Here is a 26455-nt window from a genome sequence, read left to right as displayed (position 1 = left end):
ACAACCATCTATGATGAGATCTGGTGCCCTCTTCTGGCTCGCAACCACACATATGGGCAGAATACTGTATAAATAACAAATAAAGATAAATCTTTATTTTAAAAAAAAAAAGGAGAGGAATGAAGAAGATAAGACGTAAGCCGGGAATGGTACATAAGCCTTCAGCCCCAGCACTTGGGAGGCAGAAACCAAGGCAGGCCGATCTTTGTGAGTTCAAAGTTAGCCTCTTCTACATACTGAGATCCAGGCTAACCAGAGCTATGTAGTGACACCCTGTCTCAAAATAAACAAACAGACAACAAAAAAATTACTATGTTCCCACCCAAATACACACCACTTTTGTGTATACACACTTCTACTTTTTAATGCATGTATAACATTTTTTTCTTCATTTCTTGTTAGTGGTGTATACATGTGTGCACATGCGTGTTTGCATGTACGCGGCATGTGTGTACGGGTGTACACACACATGGAGGAACCATCCTCAATTACTCTTCTACCTTATTCAATGAGGTCGGGTCTCTCAATCACACCCAGAACAACAACAGGATTAGTCTCAATACCCAGCTTGCCCCCACCATGCCCACTTGGCGTTTAGTGGGTTCTGGGGATCTGAACTCTGGCCCTCACGTTTGCACAGCGAGAGCTTTACCCACTAAGCGGGCTCTCTAACCCACAAAGCAGGTTGTTTATTTTGATTTCATATGCACTTTTTTCCTCTGCATGTGTGTCTGTGCACCACTTGCATGCTTCATGCCCTAGGAGGTCAGGAGAGGGCATCAGACCCCCTGGAACTGGCATTATAGAGAGCTATGAGCTGCTCTGTGGGTGCCGGGAACAGAACCCGGATCCTCCGCAACAGCAGCCAGTGTTCTTAACCACTGAGCCACCTCCAGCCCACACTGGAGTCCTGCAGTGTCTACAGCACATACAAATATTCGCCTTATGCCATATATAACTTAAAGTGGCTGCGCAGCATTTCACTGCACAGAAACACAACGTAACTTACTCAGTCCTCTCTCTGGTGGACACTGGCTGTCCCAAATTCCTTCCAGCTACACACCTTTCTGATCTTAGGAGAAACTTCTAGAACTGGAATTACTGTGCCCAAGAACCGGGTAAAGGAGGCAGCGAGGTGGCTCAGCACGTAAAGACACTGCCACCAAAACTGACAACCTGGCTCAATCCCCAGTCCCCGCACGACGGGAAGGAGAAAGCTCTACCACAACGTGCCCTCTGACTGCCACACGAACACCACGGCACACATGCGCCACACACATGTAAAACAAATAAATCTAATTAAAAAAAAAAAAGAGCAGAGAGAAGATTTTACAACTGTCAGTACGTGTTTTCAGAGTAAACTTTTTGTCTTCCTGGTGGTGGGGACTGAACTCAGAACCTCACGCATTAGGAAAAGCAGGTGCCGTTTGAACAGCACGCCCTGGGTGGCCCACGTAGAACCAGAACTCCTGGGCTCAAACGATCTCATCCCAGCCTTCTGAGTAGCTGGGTTACAGAGCACACTCCAAGCCTGGTCCTTTGTTCTTACGAAATCCACACTTGGATGATTCTCAATTTATGTTACTTTCTTCAAATCATGGCATCTTCATGAGATCTTCAAACGCAGACACAAATAGCACCCCAAAATTGATTCGGCAGGGCTTGTAGATGCCTATGCTGAGTGAAAACCAGCCGGCAAGGCAGCAAAAGCAACATCAGAACCAAGACCCAGGGGTTATGTCCTAAGGAAGCTGCCTTCCCTGAGCGCTGAGGGCTCCGGACACCACTAGACCTCCTTACCACAGAGCCGGTGAAGGGACTTCTCCGAGTAGGTGTCTCGGTCGCAGCCTTTCCCTATGTGGCGGGTCTCCAGCTCCACTGTGGCCTGCACTGAGGCGACAGGCTCATCACAGGTCTCCAAGTGGATGCTTGGGAAGACAGCCAGTGCCCCCGTGCCGGGCTCATATTCAATCCTGTTGTTCCAGCCTGTGTAGGGCCATGGGTGGGTGAAAAAAAAAGAAAAGAAAAAGAAAAAGAGCAAGCTCACACTTTGTTTTTACGGTGTGTACGTTTCAGAATGGATGCGGGAGCTGGGGAGAGCACGGCTCACCTTGCCACCCAGGGGTGCAGGTTGGCTTGACGCTGATCTTCACCAGCACGTCCTCTGTGGCCCTCTTCTTCCCACAGTCGTAGGCCGTGACCGTGAGCTTATACTGATGCTCTTTGCCGTAGATCAGCTTCTCTGTGTTTTTAATATAACCTGGCAGAGTAGGGAAGCAACAGTGAGAAGCATCTTGTGCTGTGTGGGGCTGACAGCAAATCAAGGTGCTTTCAGGGTGCAATGGTATATGCCCTTAATTCCGGACCTCTGTGAGTTCCAGGCTAGCCTGGCCTACATAATGAGTTCCAGGACAGCCTCGCCTACATAATGAGTTCCAGGCTAGCCTGGCCTACCTAATGAGTTCCAGGACAGCCTCGCCTACATAATGATTTCCAGGCTAGCCTGGCCTACCTAATGAGTTCCAGGCTAGCCTGGCCTACATAATGAGTTCCAGGACAGCCTGGCCTACATAATGAGCTCCAGGCTAGCCTGGCCTACATAATGAGTTCCAGGACAGCCTGGCCTACATAATGAGTTCCAGGACAGCCAGAGCTACATAAGATGGGGTGTGTGTGTGTGTGTGTGTGTGTGTGTGTGAGAGAGAGAGAGAGAGAGAGAGAGAGAGAGAGAGAGAGAGAGAGAGATGTTAAAAAAAAAAAACAAAAGTAGGGCCAGTGTAGAAAGAGTACAAGACCAGTGGAAGACTGACTGTGGCTTTGAACCATCCTTGAACACTTGAGCATGGACTCGTGGTGTCCCAGCTCTGGCAGGACGGAGAGGTGCTGTGATTTCAGGACTGCCTGAAACTCCAGCTCCCGGGGATCCAACAGGGTGCCCCTGTAAGCACCACATACCCACAAAGAAAAACATGTAATTAAAAATAATTCTTTAGCCAGGTGGTAGTGGCACACATACACCTTTAATCCCAGCACTTGGGAGGCAGAGGCAGGTGGATTTCTGTGAGTTTGAGGCCAGCCTGGTCTTCAGAAAGAGTTCCAGGACAGCTAGAGCTGTTACACAGAGAGACCCTGGCTCAGAAAAACAAAAAACAAACAAACAAACAAACAAACAAACAACTTTAGCTGGGTGGTGGCTGCGGTAGTGGTGGTGTTACACCTTTGATCCCAGCACTTGAGAGGCAGAGGCTGGTGGATCTCTGTGAGTTTGAGGGCAGCCTGGTCTACAAAGCAAGTCCAGGACAGCACAGCCAGGACTAAAAGAGAGAAACTCCTATCTTGAAAAAATAAAAACTAAAATTAACAACAACAACAACTATTGTTGTTGTTGTTATTATTATTCTTTAAAAGAATGAATGAATGAACTCTCACCTTTAAGATGAGGCAAAGGGGCTGGAGGCGTAGCCCAGTGGGAAAACATTTGCCTAGTAGGCACGAAGCTGTAGACTAAATCCTTAGCATCTCTAAGTGTGTGAGTGCGTATAAAAGGTTCTTATCAAATGGAGAACAAAAAAACACGTGTAACTAAGAGGACAAGACACTCACTGCATGTAGGTGGAAGTGACAAGAGTCACATCAATGAGACCCATACTTGACCTGGGTAGGAAAGGAGAAAGCGAAGCCCCCAAAGGCCGACTTCAGAGCCGCTGTCCTGCCGCAGTGTCATGTCAGATAGACACGAGCGACACACAGTAGGCAGACTCAGGGAAGCCTACAGGCTCACCAATGCCCTGCCAGCACTGGGAAGGCCAGGTTAGCAGCTGGCCTCCTTGGAAGGGGCCGCACCAGGCTCCTCTGCTCTTACCGTCTTTGTCCACAGTGAACGGCACGTCTGGGGTGAGAATCTCGTAGCTGCAGATCTGGCTGAACTGAGGGGAGCAGTCTGCGTCCACGGCCTCCACCCGGAGGATGCTGCCGTGCTGTTTCCCCTCTACCACGGCCGCCTTGTACGACTTCTCCTTGAACACGGGCGCGTACTCGTTCACGTCGTTTACCTGGATGTGCACGGTCGCTCTAGACAAGAAGGAAAAAGCTATCGTGGGAGGTTTGTTCTGCCTTTTTTTTTTTAAACCAAAAAAGCAACAATTCTGCTTATTTCTAAATTTCCTTTTCCTGATACTGTTTCATGAGCTTCCTACAATGAAGCCAAAATATAAACCAAATTACGTTCCTTTAGTTTGGCATGGAGACACGGGACTTGGGTCTTGGGCTGATTTTTCCACGCCCTAAAATTAAGGCAGTTGACTTAGAAAATCAGTGATGTAACCTGTGATGGGATTTCTTTCTCCCCCCTCAAAGTGGTGCTGACTCTCTGATCACAAAGTTAAGATATGTTATTACAAAAAAAAAAAACATAGAGGCAAAGGATGAAGGGTGAGAAACAGAGCAAAGGATTCATTACACAAAACAGCTTCAGTAAGTGAGCTATAACGGACTCCGAGGTAGACAGGTGGCTGAGTGGATGAAGCACTTGTCACGCAAATGTGAAGGCAGGGGCTCCGAGCCCCTGCGCCCGCAGAACGTGAGGCCCTTGTGGCGGCTCACCTGTGACCCTGGAGCTCAAAGGCGGAAACAGGGTCGCAGGGCAAGCTGCTAGCCAGACTAGCTGACGTGGTAAGCTGGAGAGACCCTGCCTCCACACACAGTGGGGAGCAACTGCGGGGTACACCCTAGGACATCCACACACATGCACACGCATGTTCCCCATATCCCCCCACACACACATGTCCTACTCTGAAGGACAGGAGGAGGTCACCACAGAGGGTCACCCCGAGCTGCCACTCCCCAGGTCCGTAACTGGGGTACTGCCAAACCAGCCTCCAAATAGTGACACATACCGGCTTCAAGAAGGACTACCTACTGCTTAGGCTTTTTGGTCAAAGTATAATCTTCTGGGAGCAGAGAGCCATAGTGAAGTGCTTATCTAACGTGCACAAGGCTCAGCTGCATCACAGACAAGACAGACAGACAGACAGACAGACAGACACACACACACACACACACACACACTGTCTGGTCTGGTCTGGTCTGGTCTGGTCTGTCTGTCTGTCTGTCCCTGCCCCAATGCTCCCAGTGGGGCTTTAGGATCTTTACTGGGGGATAAAACCATTCTTTCCTTTTTTTCAAAACCCGTTTCCATCAGGCGCGTCCTAGAAGCAGCAGGACGGGAAAGAGAACACACAGGCTGGGGTCTCGCCCTCGAAGGCCTTTACAGCCCACCTGTGACCCTGCAGAACAACGCTTCTGCCTCTTCTTCAAAACTGGGGGAGCCTGGGGGCCCAGATCCGGACTGTCACTCCCTGTAGACGCTCATCTCCCGGGCAGGCGCTCTCTGTGCTCTCCAGCCCACTTACTTGTGCGATTTCTTCACCCCAGCGCCGTCCGGTCCCTTCCCGCAGTCGTAGGCCTGCACGGTGAACGTGTAGTCTTTCTGTAGCTCGCAGTCCAGCTTCCCCGTGGAGCGGATTACTCCCTCGCCCGTGGACTTATCCACGACCACAGCGTCAAAGGGGACATTCTGCCCGTGAATTTTAAAGCCACAAATCTCACCTGGGAAGTGAAGCAGAACAGGTTAGTGCCTCTGCCACGTGGACCTTCCGTGCGTTGCCCTCCACCCCCAAGGAAAATGGGCGACAACAATTTAGCAGCCAGGGGTGTGGAGGGTCTGTGGACAAAGCGGGGGGCACTGTGCTTTGACACGGGTGAGTTCTGGGGCTTTATTAGAAGCGGTCTGGCTTTCCAAGCAACTGGTTTACTTTGCATCCAGTCATGCAGGGATACAAGAGAGAGAAAACATAGGCAGGCATTCCACAGGAGCACTTAGGGCGGCCCGAGGGTAAAAGGCGTCTCATGAGCAACAGCCAGCGCCAGGCTGTCCCGGCGGCCCGAGCGCTGGGCAGCTCTTTGGGTTCGAGTCAGAGAGAGGATAAAATGCACAGTTAAGCGTTGAGAGAAGAGGAGGTGTGGATTGTGGGATCAGCATCATAATTACAGAAATTCTGTCAAGGGGAAGGGAAAAAAAAAAAAAGAATCAAGTCTTCCTGTGCAATGAGCCTGGCTAAAATTAGGGAATCAAAACAAACTGCTACGTAAGAGTGGTAGAAATAGCAAGTTTTCAGGCATCCATTTCAACGGCTGACGTCATCCACACCGTCTGTCCACTGGAGGACCGGTCTGGGCTCCACCCTACCAAACCTAAGAGGGACGCCAGCCTGGGAATTTGACTACAGCAAAACTGTCCTAGTTAGAAAGACCCGAGGATCCATGCTTGCCCGTGGGAGGGACAGGTTTAATGTTCTGATGCACATGTGAAGCTACAAAATTTATTTCCCATAAAAGTAAAACTCCACTCTTCCACACGTCCAAGTGATAGGAAAATAGTGCCAAGCAAGCTCAGGGAAACTAACGTGTGGCCCTGAGCGCGGTAGTTCAAATGGATGTCTGAGTTCTAGATATTTCTAACCAAGGGTCTGGTTACAAACAATTTCCATTAAATACACTTAAAACAACAAAACAAAACAAAACAAACTAGGAGAATAAATAGGGGGAAACGGCATGGCAGTTGCTTCTGTTTAATGGCTGATTCCCAATTTTATAAACAAGTTAGTGGGTTAATATTCATAAGAGGGAGACAAAGAACCCTTCATCACCTTCTTTGGTGACTGTCACCTCAAAACTCTCTAAAGGGAGAAAAGATAAACCCATGTCAGTAATTCAGGAAAGAGCGAAGACGGAACAACAAGGAAATAGTCAAAGATGCGACATATTACTTTAGAAAAGCTTGACACACCATTAGCACAAACTCAGTCGACAGCTGCTAGAACCTGCTACATGGTCCTGGCCAATCGCCACTTTGAATCCCACTTACCACAGCTACTGTGTAACTCTGCAATTGAACTCACTCTGAGACAGAAACGCTGAGACAATGCTGTTAAGATTTCCCAACACCCCCACCAGTCCTTAGGACTTTTCCTTTGATGGCAATTAATAAGTAAACACACTTATTTGGTTTTGGCCTGGAACTCACACTGTAGACCAGGCTGGCTTCTGCCTCTTGAGGACAGGAATTAAAGGTATATGCCATCACGTCTGAAATATATTTTTATTTTTAAGCCAAGTTCTCTAAGTAAGGCTCTAGGATTATTCAATTCATTAGATTTACTGAAACAAAATCTGGAGGGTTTTAAGCCTTTGTCCCCACTGATATACTGTGTCTAAAGTACCTGACAAGAGCAACAGATAGATGTGCCTCTTAATGGAAAGGAAGCTGGGTCACCGCCATCCAGTGATGGCCGCTGTGTTGACTAGATGTCACTAGTCAGTACCCACCCCGTGCCCACCATAGAGAAGATGCCACTTCTGGGACTGCAGCAAAACACAAATTCCCCTCCTCTGGGTGGCTTCACCATACATTTGTCCCGGGGGTGGGGTGGGGGGTGGATGCTGCTTGTCTTTAGGGTTTCAAACAGTGTGTTAACATGGAATGTGGGGGTTTGCGCCTTGAATCGCACAGCACCTCACCATCTAAAGCTCCCTGGTTCCCCACTGACACGGGAGAGAGAGTCTGCGGCTGACTCATTCTCCGGACTGCCTGGCAGTGAGCTGAAACGTGAAGTGTTTAAAGCCTTGCTTGGCATAGAGAAAGCACTTAAACATGCGCTGTTACGGCACTGGAGAGACGGCTTACTGGTTAAGAGCGCTGGCTGTTCTTTGAGAGAACACAGGTTCAATTCCCAGCACCCACCTGGCGGCTCACAACTGTGTGTAACTCCAGTTCCAGTGAATCTGACTCCCTGACACAGATATTCATGTAGGCCAAGCACCAAATGCACGTAACATTTACAAAAAAAAAAAAAAAAAAAAAATCAGTTACTAAAACCACTTTCTACTCTGCATACTGCATCTCAAGCCTTTTTTTTTTTTAATGGTTTTTCAAGACAGGGTTTCTCTGTGTAGCCTTGGCTGTCCTACACCAGGCTGGCCTCGAACTCACAGTGATCCGCCTGCCTCTGCCTCCCGAGTGCTGGGATTTAAGGCGTGTGCCACCACGCCCGGTGCATCTCAGGCCTTTTGCTGCCTGGGAACAGTGTGGCAGGAAGCATTTCTATCCATGTTTTCTGCAGCACAAGAATTCCATGGGTCAGTGCTGCCCAACGGGGCGTGTCCAATTACAAACCAAAATCCACACTAAAATGAAGTTACATTAACCCTTTAGTTTCTCAGCCACCCAAGGCTGGCAACACTGCATGGAGAATGCAGACCCAGAGCACCAGGTCAGGCTCTGAAGACCATGGGTCTGGGCCAGATTCAGGCATGCCCCTATTTTTAAAAGGCCCGTGTACTAGAAAAGAATGGTTTTTAGCTTTTTGAAAGTACTTCATCCAACTGAGACAGGCTCGCTCACTGTGAGGGCCAAGCCTGGGCCTTAGTCTGCAGCCTAGGCCAGCCCATGATCCTCCTGCTCTCCGCTCCTGGCTGGTTGTTACTGCTGTAAATGGTATTTTAAGGCATGAGAAAATGGTACTAAGATTCAACCATCAACCTTCATAAGTGATGTTTGGCTGGACCAGAGACACACTCATTCGTGTGGGTCCTCAGCTGTTTTCTCACTGTGATAGCTAACTCCACTGTCAAGTTATACCAGTACAAGAGACCCTATGGTCTAAAAACCTTCCAGTCTTTAAGGGGACAAAGTGTATTGATCCCTACTGTAGAGATGCAGCCATGGGTTAGAACATGTGATGCCAAATAGCATCCCAGGATGTGTTAATAAGCTGTTATTAATGTACTTTATTGGCATTATTTCTACAAAGGTTATTTTTATTACTTTTAATTATGCGTAGGAGATACACATATGAGTAAGGATGCCACGGACACCAGAAACATCCAATATCCACAGAGCTGGAGTTACAGGTGGTTGTGAGTCAACCAAGAGGTTCTGGGAACTGCGCGTGCTCGCTCTTAGCCGACTCACTGGCTCTGCAGCACTATGAAGTGTGTTGTGAAATAATCCCAATTGCTAAGCTCTAATTCAATGTGAACTTCCCAGCTTCTGACCCGAGCTGACTTTTCTGCAGAGCGTCAGGCACGGGAGGCAGCCCTCTACCCACGTGAGCTGGCATTCTCAGCGGCTGTACACTCCCGGCAAGGCCACTATGGCTGCGTGCGTTGAGTACAGACCAGGACCCTGGCATGAGCATCTGGGTGCTGCCACTAATGCTGCACACTCACGTAAGTGGTCAAGCAATGAAAAAAAATTATTTTTTTTTTTTTAGTCAAGGCTTCACTCTGTTGCCCACGCTGGTCTTGAACACCTGGGCTCAAGCGATCCTATTGCCCTCAGCCTCCACGGTGCCAATGCTGTGCCATCACCCTCCCTCTCCATCAAGAGAGAAGGAAACAGCAGATGGCTGGGCGAAGGGGACTTCAGTTCTACAGGACTTTTTGCTCAAAGAAGTTTGCCTGGGCAAACAGGGTCAGCTGGCCACCCCAGCAAGAGATACTGAGGAGCAGACCCAGGTAGCAAGAAGTGGTCAAGTCCAAGCGTGAGAAGTTGCCTTTTGCTTTGTTTTATAATTGTATTTATGTGCATGTGCGTATTTGCCTGGGCAAGTTTGTGTGTGCCACGCATGTGCAGTACATGCAGAGGCCAGAAGCAGTTGTTGGACCCCCCAGAACTGGAGTTACAGGAGATTGTGGGCCGTATGGGTGCTGGGAACTTAACCCATGTCCTCTGCACGAGCAGCCGATGCTCTTACCCTGGGCCGTCTCTCCAGCCCCTCAGGTGGTATTTTAGATGAGATTTTTTAAAACTTTATTTATTTATTATTATGTATACAGTGCTCTGCCTGCATGTACACCTACAGGCCAGAAGAGGCCATCAGATCACATTATAGATGGTTGTGAGCCACCATGTGGTTGCTGGGAATTGAACTCAGGACCTCTGGAAGAGCAGTCAGTGCCCTTAACCTCTGAGCCAGCTCTCTAGCCCTTCAGGAGGTATTTTAGATGAGATTTTTAAAAGAGATTTTTAAAAAGAGTTTTAAAGGCAAGGGCAATGTGGTTGGAGTGTAGCTGAGACACTAAGCCTGCAGCTGCCTTCTGCTGACCTGGGAGAGACTAAGGAGGGGGGGTCTGTCTGGAGACCGGGGAGCCGTGCTTTCCGCTTTAAACACGAGCACTTCTGCAACGTGGTGGGTGGTGGGGCCGTCTCGCGGGAGTGCCTCGAAGGCAAAGTTAACAAACAGGAGAACTTAATAAATGACTTGTGAGCATATTATGGTCTCTTCTAAAAACTGCTCTGGTCATTTATAATGAGACGAGCAGGAGGTACGTAACGGTCTCTCCCATGGACACCCGCGGATTCCGAGGACTGCAGCGGCCTATGTAACAGGCCCCACCAGTAACAGGCTTTACTGCTTCAAACCCACTGGTGCTCAGTGAAAGGCTCGGCTGCCTATAGTGACCTGGAAGCCGCACCAGCTGGCAGGCAGGTGCAGGAGGGGAAGGAGACGGACCCTGCGACAGACCGGGGCTCCTATGGGGCTTCAGCAGATGCGGCCAGCAAACGACTTCATGCGTTATCTGCTCAGCCAGCCACAGCGGTGATTTTGACAAGGAAGCTGGAGCCGTCTGATGGACACGAGGCTGGGGCAGGTGGACAGTAAGAGCCACCACAGCATTGGAGGTGACAGGTAAGGAGGCCTACGGAAGGCCATGTCAGCAGGACATACTTAGGGATGCTCAGGGAAAAGTGAGGCCCGGTAACTGACTGGGAGAGGCAGGACTAAGTGTGAGATTAGATCCTTGGCTTTAGTTAATGGGGCCTGGGGTGGGGGGTGGGGTCTCTCTGTGTTTATCTGTGTATATATTGGGTTGTGTGTGTGTGTGTGTGTGTGTGTGTGTGTGTGTGTGTGTGTGTGTGTGTGTTTTGGTTTATGTCATCGATCCTTACCATCTTTGGGCTTACATGGAGAATTTTCCAGCAAATCCTAGGCATGACACTTTAGCATCTACTACGAACACAACACTCTACCACAGTCAACTGAACGATCATGTTTTATGATCTTCCTCCCATAACGTGGATTTCTGTCACTCCTATTCCACTCTCCTGGGAGCTCATACATGCATGCACTCATACACGCATGTGTGCATACACACACGCTACTTACTTCAGTGGCTCTGAGCCTTCCTAACGCAGCCACCCTCTAATGCAGTTCCTCATGTTGCGACCTCAAACTAGAGCATTACTATTTTCACGGCAACTTCCTAACGGTGATTTTGCTACTGTTATGAGTCATAATGTAAATATCTGATGTGCCCATGATATGAGAACCACGGGTTTATTCATTTTTCCAGCTGACACTGATTTCTCCCCCTTCCTCTGTTTCGTGAACAGCTGACAGAATTTACCAGTATCGTATGGAATCACACTGGCATCCCTCACCCTCAGTTATCGCGAACTCAGCCTCGGTCCCTGGCTGTCACGCACTGGCATCCCTCACCCTCAGCTATCGCGAACTCAGCCTCAGTCCCTGGCTGTCACGCACTGGCATCCCTCACCCTCAGTTATCGCGAACTCAGCCTTGGTCCCTGGCTGTCACGCACTGGCATCCCTCACCCTCAGTTATCGCAAACTCAGCCTCGGTCCCTGGCTGTCACGCACTGGTATCCCTAACCCTCAGCCATCGCGAACTCAGCCTCGGTCCCTGGCTGTCACGCACTGTGGGGAAGACCCTCCCATCACCACCTCACATGCTGTTTGCTCTCTGCCCTGGCCCCTCCTGCTCCACGCAGACTCCACACAACTGACCTGCAGCATGAAGCCTCCTGGTGGAAAGCGGCGTCCCAGCTATGCCAGCCTAGGACGGCGTCAGGACTGTCCCCACCTCATCGCTCCCTGAAGTTACTTCTTGGCTCCACTCTGTCTTTCTCGCCTCTCATTCCACTCTAAGATTATCTAAAATTGCCAGGGGATAGTTCCCCCTAAAGAAGTCTTTAAGGGCTGGAGAGATGGCTCAGAGGTTAAGGGCACTCACTGACTGCTCTTCCACAGGTCCTGAGTTCAATTCCCAGCAACCACATGGGGGCTGACAGCCCTCTATAATGTGATCTGATACCCTCTTCTGACATGCAGGTATACATCCAGATAGAGTACTCATATACATAAAATAAATCTTTAAAGACAAAACATAAAATGAAGACAAACCCAACGGAGTCTAAATTTGGCTTCCCATGATCAATATGTGGAAGCATAGCTTCAGGCTGGCCCCGCCCTCCTTCCCCAGCCCCGCCCTATCTGGAGGGTACACCAGCCCTCTTCAGACAGTCTCCACGCCTTGGTGGCTCCTGCTCTCACGCTCTAACTGTCCCTGCACTCTTCATGGAAGCCACTGAACCCAGCTTTGGGCTTCGGAAACTGCAAGCAAAACAGAATCCACTCCAGCTTACTTAAGAGGACTGGTTGACATGCCACTGAGAACCCGTGGACTTGACTGAGGACCAGAGGAGGAGCCTTGAGGGCAGCCAGAAACAAACATTAATAATAATAATAATAATAATAATAATAATAATAATAATAACAACAACAACAACAACAACAACAACAAACCCTAAAAGAAAATAAAAATAATGACAAAGAAAGGGAGCCATCATCATCAGAATCATCTCCGTGGATGAACACCTGCGGCAGGCATCCTCAACCCTCAGGGGCACTTTCTAATGTCATATCAACTTAGTTCACCCCAAGAAACAATTTGGATTTGGCTGTGTGTTCCCTAAGAATCTGATATTGACAACACAGGGGGCATCAGGGACAAAATGATCAATACCCCCTCTCCCACACACAGACACACAGACACACACACACACAGACACAGACACACACACACACACACCTCACGTGAGCTCAGCACTTACCTCCACACACAGCCCATAAGGGCTAGGGACCCAAACCAGAATGTTCCCACATGTGAAATGTAACATCTCAGAAAGCTGCAGCACGCAGCCTGGCTCAAAGGCAAATACATTTAGTGACGTGTGTGACCTCAGACAGACTTGTCCCTCCACATATCGGTACGGAGCGCTGCTGTGCTGATCTCATGCACAGATCTAGCTAGGCTGCTAGGGACAAGGTCACCATGCCTGCTCTCCTGCAGCTGACACACCAGGGAAACGGCAACAGTGAGAGAGCTGGCACTGGCTTCTGGAAGCAGCGAGGACAAAGAGCCCCAGGACAAGCTATGACACTGACAGTTCATTGAGAGTGAGTTGCCGCTAGCCCCCAGCCATCTCCAATTGTGGTCACTCGGGACTACTACAAAAACAATCTCAGAATAAATGTCTCTGACTGCCTTGTCCTAATACAAAAATAATTTAAAGGAAGTGTGAAGAAACAGAATAAGAAGGACTTACAGAAAAACAAAAGCATATTTCCCACAGAATATTAAATTTAAGAATGTATGTTAACATTTTTTTTTTTAAATTACATTTATTGCCAGGTGTAGTGGTGCATGTCTTTAATCCCAGCACTCAGGAGGCAGAGGTAGGTGGACCTCTGAGTTCAAGGCCAGCCTGGTCTACAAAATAAGTTCCAGGACAGCCAGGGCTACACAGAGAAACACTATGTTGAAAAAAACAAAAGCAGGACAAAACAAAACAGAAGTACATTTATTTATTTATTTATTTATTTATTTATTTAGTGTGTGTGTGTGTGTGTGTGTGTGTGTGTGTGTGTGTGTGTACACGTGTACGTGTACGTGTATGCACGCGCCTGCACAAATGTCAGGGAGCAGCTTGCAGGAGTCCATTTTTCCTTTCCACCAGGGATCAGGAACTTGGCTCTATAGTAAGTGCCTGTACCCACTAAACCAACCAGCTGGCCCATGAAAACATTTTTTTTCCCCGAGACAGGGTCTCTCTGTGTGGTCTTGGCTGTCCTGGACTCACTTTGTAGACTAGGCTGGCCTCGAACTCACAGCGATCTGCCTGTCTCTGCCTCCCGAGTGCTGGGATTAAAGGTGTGCGCCACCACTGCCCGGCTGAAAACATATTTTTAAATATGTTACATGTGACTCCATTGCTGACACAGAAGCAGGGACATTCCAGAGAACACTCTGAACCAAGCACTGCTTTCCTGGTTTGGAGGGTTTTTGTTTTTGTTTTTAAATGTATACAGTGCTCTGCCTGCATGTACACCTACAGGCCACAAGAGGGCACCAGATCTCATTATAGACAGTTGTGAGCCACCATGTGGTTGCTGGGGACTTAGCTCAGGACCTTTGGAAGAGCAGCCAGTGCTCTCAACCTCTGAGCCATTGTTCCAGTCCCTACATCGATCGATCGATCGATCGATCTAACTATCTATCTACCTACCTACCCACATACCTACCTTTCTTTCTTTCTTTTAACATACTCTCTTTAATTTATTTTTATTATTTATCTATTTATTATTTATACAGTATTCTGCCCACATATGTGCCTACATGCCAGAAGAGGGCATCAGATCACATTATAGATGGTTGTGGGCCACCATGTGGTTGCTGGGGACTGAGCTCAGAACCTCTAGAAGAGCAGCCAGTGCTATTAACCTCTGAGCTATCTCTCCAGCCGCTTGGAGGGTTTTTTTTTATTCTTATTCTTCTTCCTATTACTGGGCAGTGGGGGAGTGGGGGAGATTGAACCCACAGTCTACGGCATGCTAGCCAAGCGCTCTACCCGTGAGCCACGTCACTAGTCCTCAGGTGTGAACTTAGGCTCTTTGGCACATACAGACAAACTAACATCCCCAGGTTCTATGAAGGGTGTTAAATTTCTATCCATTTACAGATGATGAACGCTGGTAAAGCCGGCGGCAGTGGAGCAGTCAGCAGGGGAGGCAGAGGCAGGTGGATCTCTAAGTTCAAGGCCAGCCTGATCTACAGAGTGAGTTTCAGGACAGCCAGGGCTACACAGAGAAACCCTGTCTCGGAAAAACAAAACAAAACAAAACAAAAAAACTACGTCTTTATTTTTACTTCATGTGTGTGTCTCTTTGCACATATGTTTGTGCAGCACATGTCTGCCTGGTACCCACAGCAGCTAAAAGAGAGCATCAGGTCCCCAGGAATAGAGTTACACATGGTGGTCATGAGTTACCGTGAGGGTGCTTGGGACAAACCTGGGACCTCCGGAAGAGCAGCCAGTGCTCTTAACCACTACGCCATCTCTCCAGCCCCTAGCTCCTCTCTTTAAAATGGGGCTGGTAGAAAGCACTCTTACTTCAAGTGGTGGAGAACTAAATACAAATTTTTACTTACACAGCACGTGGAATAGTGCCCGGAATCTATTCGTGATGCTCGGGAGCAAGTGTATTGTTAGCTGTGTAGTGGGGTGAGCGCCACAGGCCAGGCACGGCTGGCACTGTGTAAATCAAGGCCAGAGGTGGTAACCCCAGAGCCTGGGACTGCAGTCATTTCTTGCTCTTTACTTTCTGAAGAGGGTCTCATGTAGCTCAGGCTGGCCTCCTCCCTCAAGCTTACTATGTAGCAGAGGATAGCCCTGGCTGTTCACTCCCTCTGTCTCTACCTCACAAACACTGAGGGGATTAAAAGCATGTGCCACCCAGCGTGTTACATGGTTCTGAGCCCTGAACTCAAGGTTTGTGCTGCTAGGCAAGCACACGCCCAGTTTGAGTCACATCCTCTCCTTTTAAATTTTTATTCTTATTTTATCTTTTTAAAACATTTTAATTTTATGTGTAAGAGGGTTTTCGGGTTTTCGCCTACACGTGCAGGACATGTGTGTCTGGTGCCCACAGAGGTTAGAAGTGGGCACTGTATTCCCTGGAACTGGAGTTACAGTTGTGAGGCTCCACGTGGGGGCCGGGATTGAACCCTGGGCCTCCTCACGAGCAGCAGGTATTCCTAGACACTGAGCGGTCTCCCAGGCCTCTGACTCACTTCTTAAAATGCAAGAATGTCTACAGACCCACTCACAACCTAGCCTAGCAAACCACACTAGAACTGCGATTCAGTCCTAAATGTCACACGTAGGAGAAGCAATGGTAACTACTTAAAAAACACAACCACATGGTGGCTCATAACCATCTAGAGCGAGATATGGTGCCCTCTTCTGGCGTGCAGGCGTACATGCAGGCAGGACACTGCATAAATAATAAATAAATCTTTTTTTTTTCTTTCGGTTTTTCGAGACAGGGTTTCTCTGTGTAGCCTTGGCTGTCTGGACTCATTTTGTAGACCAGGCTGGCCTCGAACTCACAGTGATCCACCTGCCTCTGCCTCCCGAGTGCTGGGATTAAAGGCGCGCGTCACCATCGCCCAGCAATAAATAAATCTTAAGGGAGAAAAAAAAAAGCTGTTTTGGGCTGGGGAACGGTTCAGTGGGTAAGAGCTTGAGGAAGCCTGACATCCTGAGATTTGGATTCCCAGAACCAACAAAAAAGGCTGGACTCAGGGCTGGAGCGACAGGTCACGGTTATGCGCACCTGTTGCTCTTGCAGAGGACCTGGGTTCAATTCCCAGCACCCGCACGATGGCTCACAACTGTCTGTAACTCCAGTTCCAGGGGACCTGACTTCCCAACACACTTGCACTTATGCAGGCAAAACATTTATACTCATAATACTTATAAAACTGAAAAGGAAAAAAGCCAGGTAGTGGTGACACACGCCTTTAATCCCTGCACTTGGGAGGCAGAGGCAGGTGGATCGCTATGAGTTCAAGGCCAGCCTGGTCTACAAAGTGAGTCCAGGACAGCCAGAGCTATACAGAGTAAGCATGTCCTTGAAAAGCCAAAAAAAAAAAAAAAGAAAGGAAAAAAGAAAAATTATAGAAGCTAGACACGTGTGTGTGTGTGTGTGTGTGTGTGTGTGTGTGTGTGTGTGTGTGTAATTTGGGGTATTTACTCTAACTCTGGGACTGAGAAAGCACGGCCTCCATCACTCAAGCAGGCACTACCACAGATGACATGCTGCAAGGCCAGATCTGACTGGAAAACACTACTAAATGTCAGCAATGTAGGAAAATCACATGATCAAAATCTCTGACACTGTCCTGCAGATTCTCCTCTGTAAAGACACAGGGTACAATCTTATAAAGAAACTCATATCAAACATTTATAACTTTATTAAGCCAGGTGTTGTGGTGCATGCCTACCTCCTCAGTCCTCAGAAGGCTGAAGCAGGAGGATGACCAGTTTGATGGCAACTAGCATTTACTATATAGCAAAACCTTGTCTCCAAAAACAAACAAACAAACAAACAGGGCACTGGAGAGATGGCTCAGTGGTTAAGAGCACTGGCTGCTCTTCCAAAGGATCTGGGTTTGGTTCCCAGCATTCACACAGTCACATACAACCATTAACTCCAGTTCCAGGGAATCTGATGCCCTCTTCTGGTCTATTTGGGTACTGCATGCACGTGGTCAACAGGCACATACAGGCACAACACCCATACACACACAAAGTAAAAATGAAAAAAAAAAATTAAAGTTAATTTATTAAGCTGGGCATGGTGATACATGCCTATAAAAAATAAATACAAGGGCTCGGTGGTTAAGAGCACCGCCTGCTCTTCCAGAGGTGCTGAGTTCAATTCCCAACAACCACATGGTGGCTCACAACCATCTACAGTGAGATCTGATGCCCCCTTCAGGCCTGCAGGTGTACATACATGCAGAAAGACCACTGTATACTTAATAAATAAATCTTTAAAAAAAAAAAAAAAGAGCGCCGCCTGCTCTTCCAGAGGTGCTGAGTTCAATTCCCAGCAACCACATGGTGGCTCACAACCATCTCTAATGTCATCTGATGCCCTCTCTTCTGCAGATAAAGTACTCATATACAATAAATAAATTTTAAAAATTTAAAAGATAAAATAAAATGGAGAATATGCTCAGCACGTTCCCATACATGACTTCAAACCACAGAGAGAGAGACTGGAGAGATGGCACTTGCTGCCTTTGCAGAGGACCTGGGTTTGAGCCCCAGCATCCATAGCCCGAGTTCCAGGGGATGTGATGCGCTCTTCTGTGCGGTCACGTGGTACACACACTCACACACACAGGCAGGCGAAACACTCATACACATAAATAAACCTATAGAAAAAAGAGTACATAAAGTGCAAAGATTGAAAAACAATTTTACCAAGGCCAGAAGTATTTCCCCCAAAAGGCTGTCACCTTTTCTTAAGTCTGTGCAGGTGAATGGGGAGGAAGTGGCAGTGCGTGCAGTGTCGTGACGGTGGCACTTGAGCACCGCACCAACTCTGCACTGAACAGCGCTGACACACGCGGTCTTGTGTGTGCTCCGTGTCTGTCTAGACGGCGTCTGCACGGGACAGAGCACGCAAGGATGCAATTATGCTAAGTACTTCCCCTTCAGACAGCACAACAACTCTGTCAGCTACTGGACTATTAAAAGGAGAATAAACACGTGGTGCCTTGGAGCCACGAGCAGCCCTCAGCTGCCCGGACACTTCCGGAGAGGCCCAGTCCTCCAGCCAGATGTGAGCTGCGTCCTATCCGGGCCGAACCTGCTGACAGGGAACAGCTGGCCTCCGTACCTGCAAATCGCAGCGGTGAATCTTTATCCAGGGCGATGAGGGGGGGGTCGAGCAGCACCGTGTTGTCGTTCTCCGTGACTATCCCGTGGTAGGTGGGCTCCAGCCAGGGCTTGTGCTTGTTAACTGCATGGGGAGAAAAAGAGAAACGCTGACGACACCTGCCGGGTGGCTGCTTCAAGGCTCTGTCTGGCCCCCACCCAAGTGCACACACGCGAAGGAAGGAAAAGCCAGAGGCACACAGTGAGGTCAAAGAGACTGATCGTCTGGAAAGGGTGAACTGTGGTCTGATTGATTATGAGGGCCCACATGAAATCTAACCCAGATCAGAGAAAAAAACAGACAAAAGCGGGCCAGAGAGATGGCTCAGAGGTTAAGCGCACTGGCTGCCCTTCCAAGGGTCCTGAGTTCAACTCCCAGCAACCATATGGTGACTCACAGACATCTATAATGAGATTGGGTGCCCTCTACTGGCTTGTAGTTGTACGTGCAGGCAGAACGCTCTACACATAATAAATAAATCTTTTTTTTTTTTTAATAGGCATGAGCTCAGACAACGAGGGCCCGGTTGGGTCAGCACACCCACCCTCCTTCCCCATGGTGGCAGCAGCAGGATGGGAGGGCTGCCTGCTGGCACTGATGGAATCCAGTAAGGCCACAGCAGCCCGGCCAGCCTTATTAAAGGGTTCGTGGAACAGAGGGCAATTCGTCTATGCTTCTGGGCCGGGCAGTTCACCCATTGCTGCAATCCCAGTGTCTTTCCACACTAAGGAGGGAAGCTGGGACACACGGGGGGGGGGGGGGGTGCGGTCAGCGTGAGCCACGGCAATGCAAATCACCTCCTTCATTCCTGCCCCAGGCCTCCTGCGTTTCTGCCCGCCTACTCTTTTTTAAACTCTACTGCAGGTCAGGCGGGGCGGCGTGTGCCTTTAATCACAGCACTCACTAGGTAGCTCTGGCTGGCCTGGAGCTCACTGTATAGACCAGGCTGGCCTCAAACCCATAGAGACGCGCCTGCCTCTGGCTTCGAGTGCTGGGATTAAAGCGTGTGCCACCCTGACCAGCTCCTATGAACTCCAATTCAGTGGTCCTGTCAAGGGCATGTTTAAAGGTCTCTGTTTATATCTGGGTCCGGATACCAGGTGGACTTGCTTTAGTTCTCACTCTCTGTGGCCCCCTCGCCCCATCCCCCACAGACTATGTAGCCCAGGCTGGCTTTAAATTCCATCTTCCCGCTTTTGCCTCCCAAACTGATGGGATTACCGTTGCACACTACTGAATCCCACTCCAATCTTTCATTTTACAATGTGGCAAGTTACTATAACATAAAATAAAATAAAATAAAGAGTTTTATTCCAATATTTGAGTCCATAAAATGTTGAGTCCACTCTCGGTGGGTGGAGAGATGGCTCAGTGGTTAAGAGCATCGTCTGCTCTTCCACAGGTCCTGGGTTCAATTCCCAGCGACCACATGGTGGCTCACAACCATCTGTAATGTGATCTGGCGCCCTCTTCTGGCCTGCAGGTGTACATGCAGGCAGAGCTCTCATATACATAATAAATCCTTTATTTAAAAAAAAAAAAAAAACAAGAAATGTAAAAATACCAAGCAAAGCAAAAATACCTGCACTGTCCTAACACAGCGTGGATGGGCTGCCACCTTGATGGAAAGGCTACTGCTGTAAATGGTTAACAAGTTTCAGAGTAGAAAATAACTTTGCGGCAATTAATTTCACAACCATCCCAGCATTCTAATTTTATAATTCAAAATTTCTCAATTGTTCCTTTAAGCTGGCAGGTATAATGAGAGATGTGGCCATTTCCAGAGGCTGAACTTTTCAATAATTAATGAATGATATTTTTTAATATTTCATCACATTCAATTTGCATTATGAAACATTTATAGAAACAAGTGACTGATGTCTCTGTAATTATTCTCTCTCCCAACCACAGAAGACTACGGACTCTGAGAGCAGACCCGCTGCAGCCCTGACACGATCCTGCCCTCCCTCCCTAGCATTCCAGAGCCACCAAAGCCAGCTACATTTCGACGGCCACACCTGGAAGTGTGTGGGTTTTACAGACAAAAATAATTTTTACTACAGATTTTAATCATTAGAAACTTGATTTTAGAATCAATATGAACGCCGGACGGTGGTGGCGCATGCCTTAATCCCAGCACTCGGGAGGCAGAGGCAGGTGAATACCTGAGTTTGAGGCCAGCCTGGTCTACAACACGAGTTCTCCAGTACAGCCAGGGCTGCACAGGGAAACCCTGTCTCGAAAAAACAAGAACAAAACCAGTACGAACAAGGAACGCTAGGGTTCACATAGAATATGACGAGTTTTATCCTGGGCACATCCCACTTCTGGGGGCCACAGCAGGCTGCTCTCCTGCCAAGTCACGCGAGCAAGAAACACCAGTACATTAGTTTTAGATCCACAGTGCACTACAGAGCCCGGGACATCAATGACACACTGCTAATCCTTCTCTTCTGCTTTGTATTTTTTTTTTAATGTGTAGAATTCAGTTGTTTGAAAGTAAGAATTTGATGTATGATTCCTATTTCAGAATACTCAGGCTGGTCATACTGTAAGTTTCAAGAATCTGTAATACATTTAAAATGACTACAAACTGAACCTATTTAAAAAGACCCTGCAATCCTGGGATACTGCCACCAGGTGGCAGCACGTGCTTGGGCGTGCATGCTTCAAATCATGCTCTGATTTAAAAATTAACCTCTAGTCCACCCCTGGTTACAAAAGGAGTATAAACAGCCCCACTAAGATGACGGGCATAAAATAGTGTCACTGACTATGTTCTAAATCTCTGTTTAGGCATAGTGTCACACGCCCACAATCCTCTGCAAACTCAGGAGGCAGAGGCAGGAGGATCTCAAGGTCAAGGTCAACCAGCCTGGACCACACAGTGAGTTCCAGGGCAGCCAGGGCTACATAGTGAGACTTGTCAAAGATGAGTCAATGTAGTCCCTAGCTGAGTCTCTCCTCAAACACATTGGAATGGGTGTCGGGGGCCCGCTGGAGAGTCAGCTCAGCAGTTAGGAGCATGGGTGCTCTTGCAGGGGACCTGGGTTTGGTTCCCAGCACCCAACTGGTGGCTCATGGCCATCCATTAACTCCAGTTCCAGGGGATCTGACCTCAGTGTGGGCATCAGGCACACACACGGTGCGCAGAATACACCCAGGCAACTCTCATACACAGAAAATAGATATAAATCTTAAAAAAAAAAACCAAAACACAGCATTACGATAGTCTGCTCCAGTTTGTATAGTGAGTGTCCCCCTGTGGTGCTACTGGGAGGAGGCGGAACCTTTAGGAGGCGGGACCAGGTGAAAGGAAGTTAGGTCATTTGGGGGTGTGGCCTCGAACAGGACACTGGGCCACTCCCTCTCTCACCTTCTCATTACTTCCTGCCTACTTCTCCTTCCACTAGAACAGTGGTTCTCAACCTGTGGGTCGGGGCTCTTATATCAGATATCCTGCACATCAGATCTTACATAGCAGTAGAAAATTACAGCTATGATATAGCAACAAAAATAAGTGGGGGGGGAGGGGGGGGAGAAGGAGAGCTGGAGAGATGGCTCAGTGGTGAAAAGAGCCACCTGCTCTTCCCGAGGTCCTGAGTTCAATTCCCAGAAACCACTTGGTGGTTCACAACCATCTGTAATGTGATATGATGCCCTCTTCTGGCCTGCAGGTGTACATGCAGGCAGCACACTGTATACATAATAATGAATAAATCTTTAAAAATATATATATATATAGTGTGTGATCTGATGCGTACATGCAGACAGAGCACTCATACATTGAAATATGTATTTAAAAGTTTTTATGAGCCGGGCACGGTGGCCTACACCTTTGATCCCAGCACTTGGGAGTCAGAGGCAGGCAGATTACTGTGAGTTTGAGGCCAGCCTGGTCCACAAAGCCAGGCCAGGACAGCCAGGGCTACACAGAGAAACCCTGTCTGGAAACCCACACACAAAAAAAATTTATGGTTGGGGGGGGGAGGGGTCACAGGTCACAGCATTAGGAAAGTTGAATTACACCCTCCGTGCAGGCCAGAAACGAGAGCCGGCAGAGCACACAGGCTGCAACCTCTACACTGACAGCCAACACACCGTTCCTTATTTAAGGTGATTTTCTCGCCCAATTTTCACAGCAACAGAAAGCTGACAGGAGGGTAACTTCATAGTTCCCAGCTGGCGATGCAGAAGACGAGCTCTGAGGGCTGCTGATAGCTCAGCTGTTAGGACCAGGCACTGATAGAGCTTGGTTCCCAGCACTCTTGCCCCAGCACATGCCCACATAGCAGAAAGTAGTAACGCGTGCTGCCAAGCCCGAGAGCCTGTCTCAGCCCAGGAACTCAGGGGAGTGAGGACCAACCCCAGCAAGTCATCCTCTCGTTAGCTTGGTTTCCTCTGATGCCCACTGTAGAAGGACTCTCTTGTGTATTATATGGATGCAATACCTGTCAATTAAAAAAAAACTATAGCCCTGGAGAGATGGCTCAGAGGTTAAGAGCACTGGCTGCTCTTCTAGAGGGCCTGAGTTCAATTCCCAGCAACCACATGGTGGCTCATAGCAATCTATAATGAGATCCGGTGCCCTCTTCTGGCGTGCAGGTGTACATGCGGTCAGAACACTGTATACAATAAATAAATCTTTAAAAAAATAATAATAATAAAGAGTAGTACAAAAAAAAAAACTATAGCCTATGGCTGAGTCAGGAAATAGGTGGGGCATCTGGCAGGCAGAAGGGATTCTGGGATAGAGCCCAGGCATGCGAGAGTCAGCAGGCAAGAGGTGAGGAAGTTGGACGCCTGGTGCCTGAGCTCAGGTAACCAGTCACGTGGCAGAATGAATATTAGTATAAATGGGTTGTTTTAAGTTATGGGCTAGTCAGAGAAGAGCCTAGCTATATGGCCTAGGTATTTGTAAAATAGTTGTTAGTCTAAGAGACAGGAGGGAAAAAAACTACCTACTACATGCCACATATACACTGTGGTGCATGCGCACACACACACACACCCAATAATAATAATGTTAATTATAAAATGTAAAAATTAAAAAGACACGCTCTGAGGCTGAGTACCGTCTCCAATCATAAATTCTGCTCAACTCAGACCATCTGTGGTCCTTCTGGCCAGCTGAATGTCACAGATCCTTAACTTCGCAGAGCTATATGCTCCAAGAAATCTTTCACCCAAGTGCAGACAGTAGGCTGCAAGGTTCTGGGCTCTCAGGACTCTTGGGCAGAACACAAACATCAAATGCACCTGTACTCTATCTAAAACACTTTGGTTCTGTTCACAGTACCCTCACAGTGCGGTAGTGAGCTGGTGCCCTGTGAGGGCAACTTCATAATGAGGCCCAGCACGCCGAGGCAGCCATCAGTGCAAACGTGTCAATGCAAGATCTCCTCCTCCAGAGATGCGCAGCCACTGAATCTGAGAGCTTATGGACCAGGACCAGTCAGAGACAAAGCCTGAGGAACTACAAGCCCGCCAGGCATCTGGACCCAGAGACCTTTAAACATGCCCTTGAAGCCGGGCATGGTGGCGCACACCTTTAATCCCAGCATTCAGGAGGCAGAGGCAGGCGGATCGCCATGAGTTCGAGGCCAGCCTGGTTTACAAAGTGAGTCCAGGACAGCCAAGGCTACACAGAGAAATCCTGTCTCGAAAACAAACAAACAAACAAACAAACAAAAAAACCAAAGGGCTGGAGTTGTGGCTCAGAGATTAAGAGCACTGTCTGCTTTTCCAGAGGTCATGAGTTCAATTCCCAGCAACCACATGGTGGCTCACAACCATCTACAATGTGATCTGATGCCCTCTTCTGGGGTGCAGGTGTGCATGCAGGCAAAGCATTGTATACATAATAATAAATAAATAAATCTTTTTTTAAAAAAAACAACAAACAAAATAACATGGCCTTGAAAGGACCACTGAATCGAAGTCCATACAAGCTCCTGGTGGCACACACTTTAATCCCAGCACTCAGGAGGCAGAGGCAGGCAGAGCGCTGTGGGTTTGAGGCCAGCCTGGTCTATACAGTGAGTTCCAGACCAGCCAGAGCTACTTAGTGCGTGCTGGGATTAAAGGCACACACCGCCTCGCCTGACCTGCGATAAAGTTTAAAAAAAGAGCAGGAGGACAGAAACTCAGGCAGCCTGGACAGGAATGAAGGAGGTGACTGCACGAATTCTGCTCTGCCGGGCAGAACTGCGCAGGGTGGGGTGCAGGGGAAGAGGGGCTCCCTGCCTTTTCCTTCTTTCTTTTTGAAGACGAGGTTTGGTACTCAGGGCCTCATACACGCTAGCCAAGTTCTGGGAGTGGATGGATGAACTACCTACTTAGGTAACCAGCCTCCATAAACCTTCTGAAGGCTGCAAGCAAGGCGGGACCAGACTTCTTAGGCCACCACCCAGGCTGGGGACAAGCCCAGGACCACCAGCCAATTAGCAACTCCTCAAACTCCAATTAGTACAACTCACGATAAAGTGAATCCCCAGGCTCAAATCGTTAGAGGATTCCTTTTACTAGAGAGGGCACCATACAGTGTTACGTGTAAAACAAAAAACCCGGACCTTTAACAAACTGGGAACTGCTGGGCGTGGTGGCACACACCTGTAATCCCAGCACTCGGGAGGCAGAGGCAGGAGGATCTCTGTGAGTTCGAGACCAGCCTGGTCTACAAAGTGAGTCCAGGACAGCCAAGGCTACACAGAGAGACCCTGTCTCAAAAAATCAAAAACAGGACAAAAACAAGCTAACTAACTAAATGTATAGTACTAGTTGTCCAAACACTAGATACCCCTAGGGTCTTCCCTGGTTAGGGCAAGCAGTCTCCAGCCAGTGTCAGAAATCCTCTAACGCAAATCCCACGCCTGTTCCCCCAGAGGCAACTTGGATCCACCTCATTAAAAAGAGCAGTGTGGGGCTGGAGAGATGGCTCAGAGGTTAAGAGCACTGGCTGCTCTTCCAAAGGTCCTGAGTTCAATTCCCAGCAACCACATGGTGGCTCACAACCATCTATAATGAGATCTGGTGCCTGCTTCTGGCCTGCAGGTGTATGTGCAGATAGAACATTGTATACATAATAAATAAATCTTAAAAAAGAAAAAGAAAAAAAAAAAAAGAGCAACGTGGCCGGGCGGTGGTAGTGCAAAATAAAACCCAAAAAAGCAATATTTTCCACATTAAAATCACTTGTACACTTTAAACCATCCAAACTTCATGTGAATTATAAAAATAAAAAACATTAAAAAAAGAAAAAAAACATACAACATGCAATAAATTATTATTGTATTACACAAATAAGCATCCAGTTTCCTCAGTAAACCGCACAGAGCATGGGCTGTGCGTGGCTCGCTGGGCAGAGTGCCTGCCACCCAAGCCTGAGGAATAGAGTTCAGACCCAACACCCAGGTAAAAGGTAGGACAGCGCCCACTTGTAATCTCAGCCCTGGGAGATGGAGACACCAGATCCCTGGGGGTTGCAGATTAGTCAGTCAGACTAGCTTAATCGGAGAGTTCCAGGTTTAGTGAGACCCATTCTCCCTCAATATAGAAGGTCACGTCAACTTCTGGTACGAACACACACACACACACACACACACACACGCACACGCACACGCACACGCACACGCACACTCAGAAGACATGGTCCTATAAGAGAAGCACCCGGAGTTAGCGGCAGAAGCACCCGGAGTTCAGGGTCATCTCCAGCTATACAGAGCTCTCAGGGGAAGGGAAAGAAAGGCAGTTGTATTTATTCACTTTGTCCATGAAGGCACTAACTCGTGACAGTGTCGT

The 26455-nt window shown here is 48.3% G+C and overlaps 1 protein-coding gene across 3 annotated transcripts in view; it reads right to left on the bottom strand.

Moving 5' to 3' along the window:
- The window catches only part of CLSTN1 (calsyntenin 1), a 66947-nt gene that overhangs the window by 14420 nt on the left and 26072 nt on the right, over positions 1 to 26455 (bottom strand). For 2 of the 3 annotated variants that reach the window (XM_084786711.1, XM_084786713.1), the window contains exons 2-7: positions 18617 to 18739; positions 6708 to 6737; positions 5412 to 5607; positions 3863 to 4071; positions 2111 to 2260; positions 1801 to 1986 (exon numbers count right to left, since the gene is read on the bottom strand). In XM_084786711.1, the coding sequence (XP_084642837.1) occupies positions 1801 to 1986; positions 2111 to 2260; positions 3863 to 4071; positions 5412 to 5607; positions 6708 to 6737; positions 18617 to 18739 (894 nt within the window). The remainder of the gene's footprint in view (positions 1 to 1800; positions 1987 to 2110; positions 2261 to 3862; positions 4072 to 5411; positions 5608 to 6707; positions 6738 to 18616; positions 18740 to 26455) is intronic. The other variant, XM_084786712.1, reaches the window with a different exon arrangement.

Source organism: Acomys minous (assembly GCF_964271855.1).
Source record: "Acomys minous genome assembly, chromosome: 6".
NCBI lineage: Eukaryota > Metazoa > Chordata > Mammalia > Rodentia > Muridae > Acomys > Acomys minous.
The sequence above is the reverse complement of the archived record's forward strand: the minus strand, read 5'-3'. Positions and strand labels throughout refer to the sequence as shown.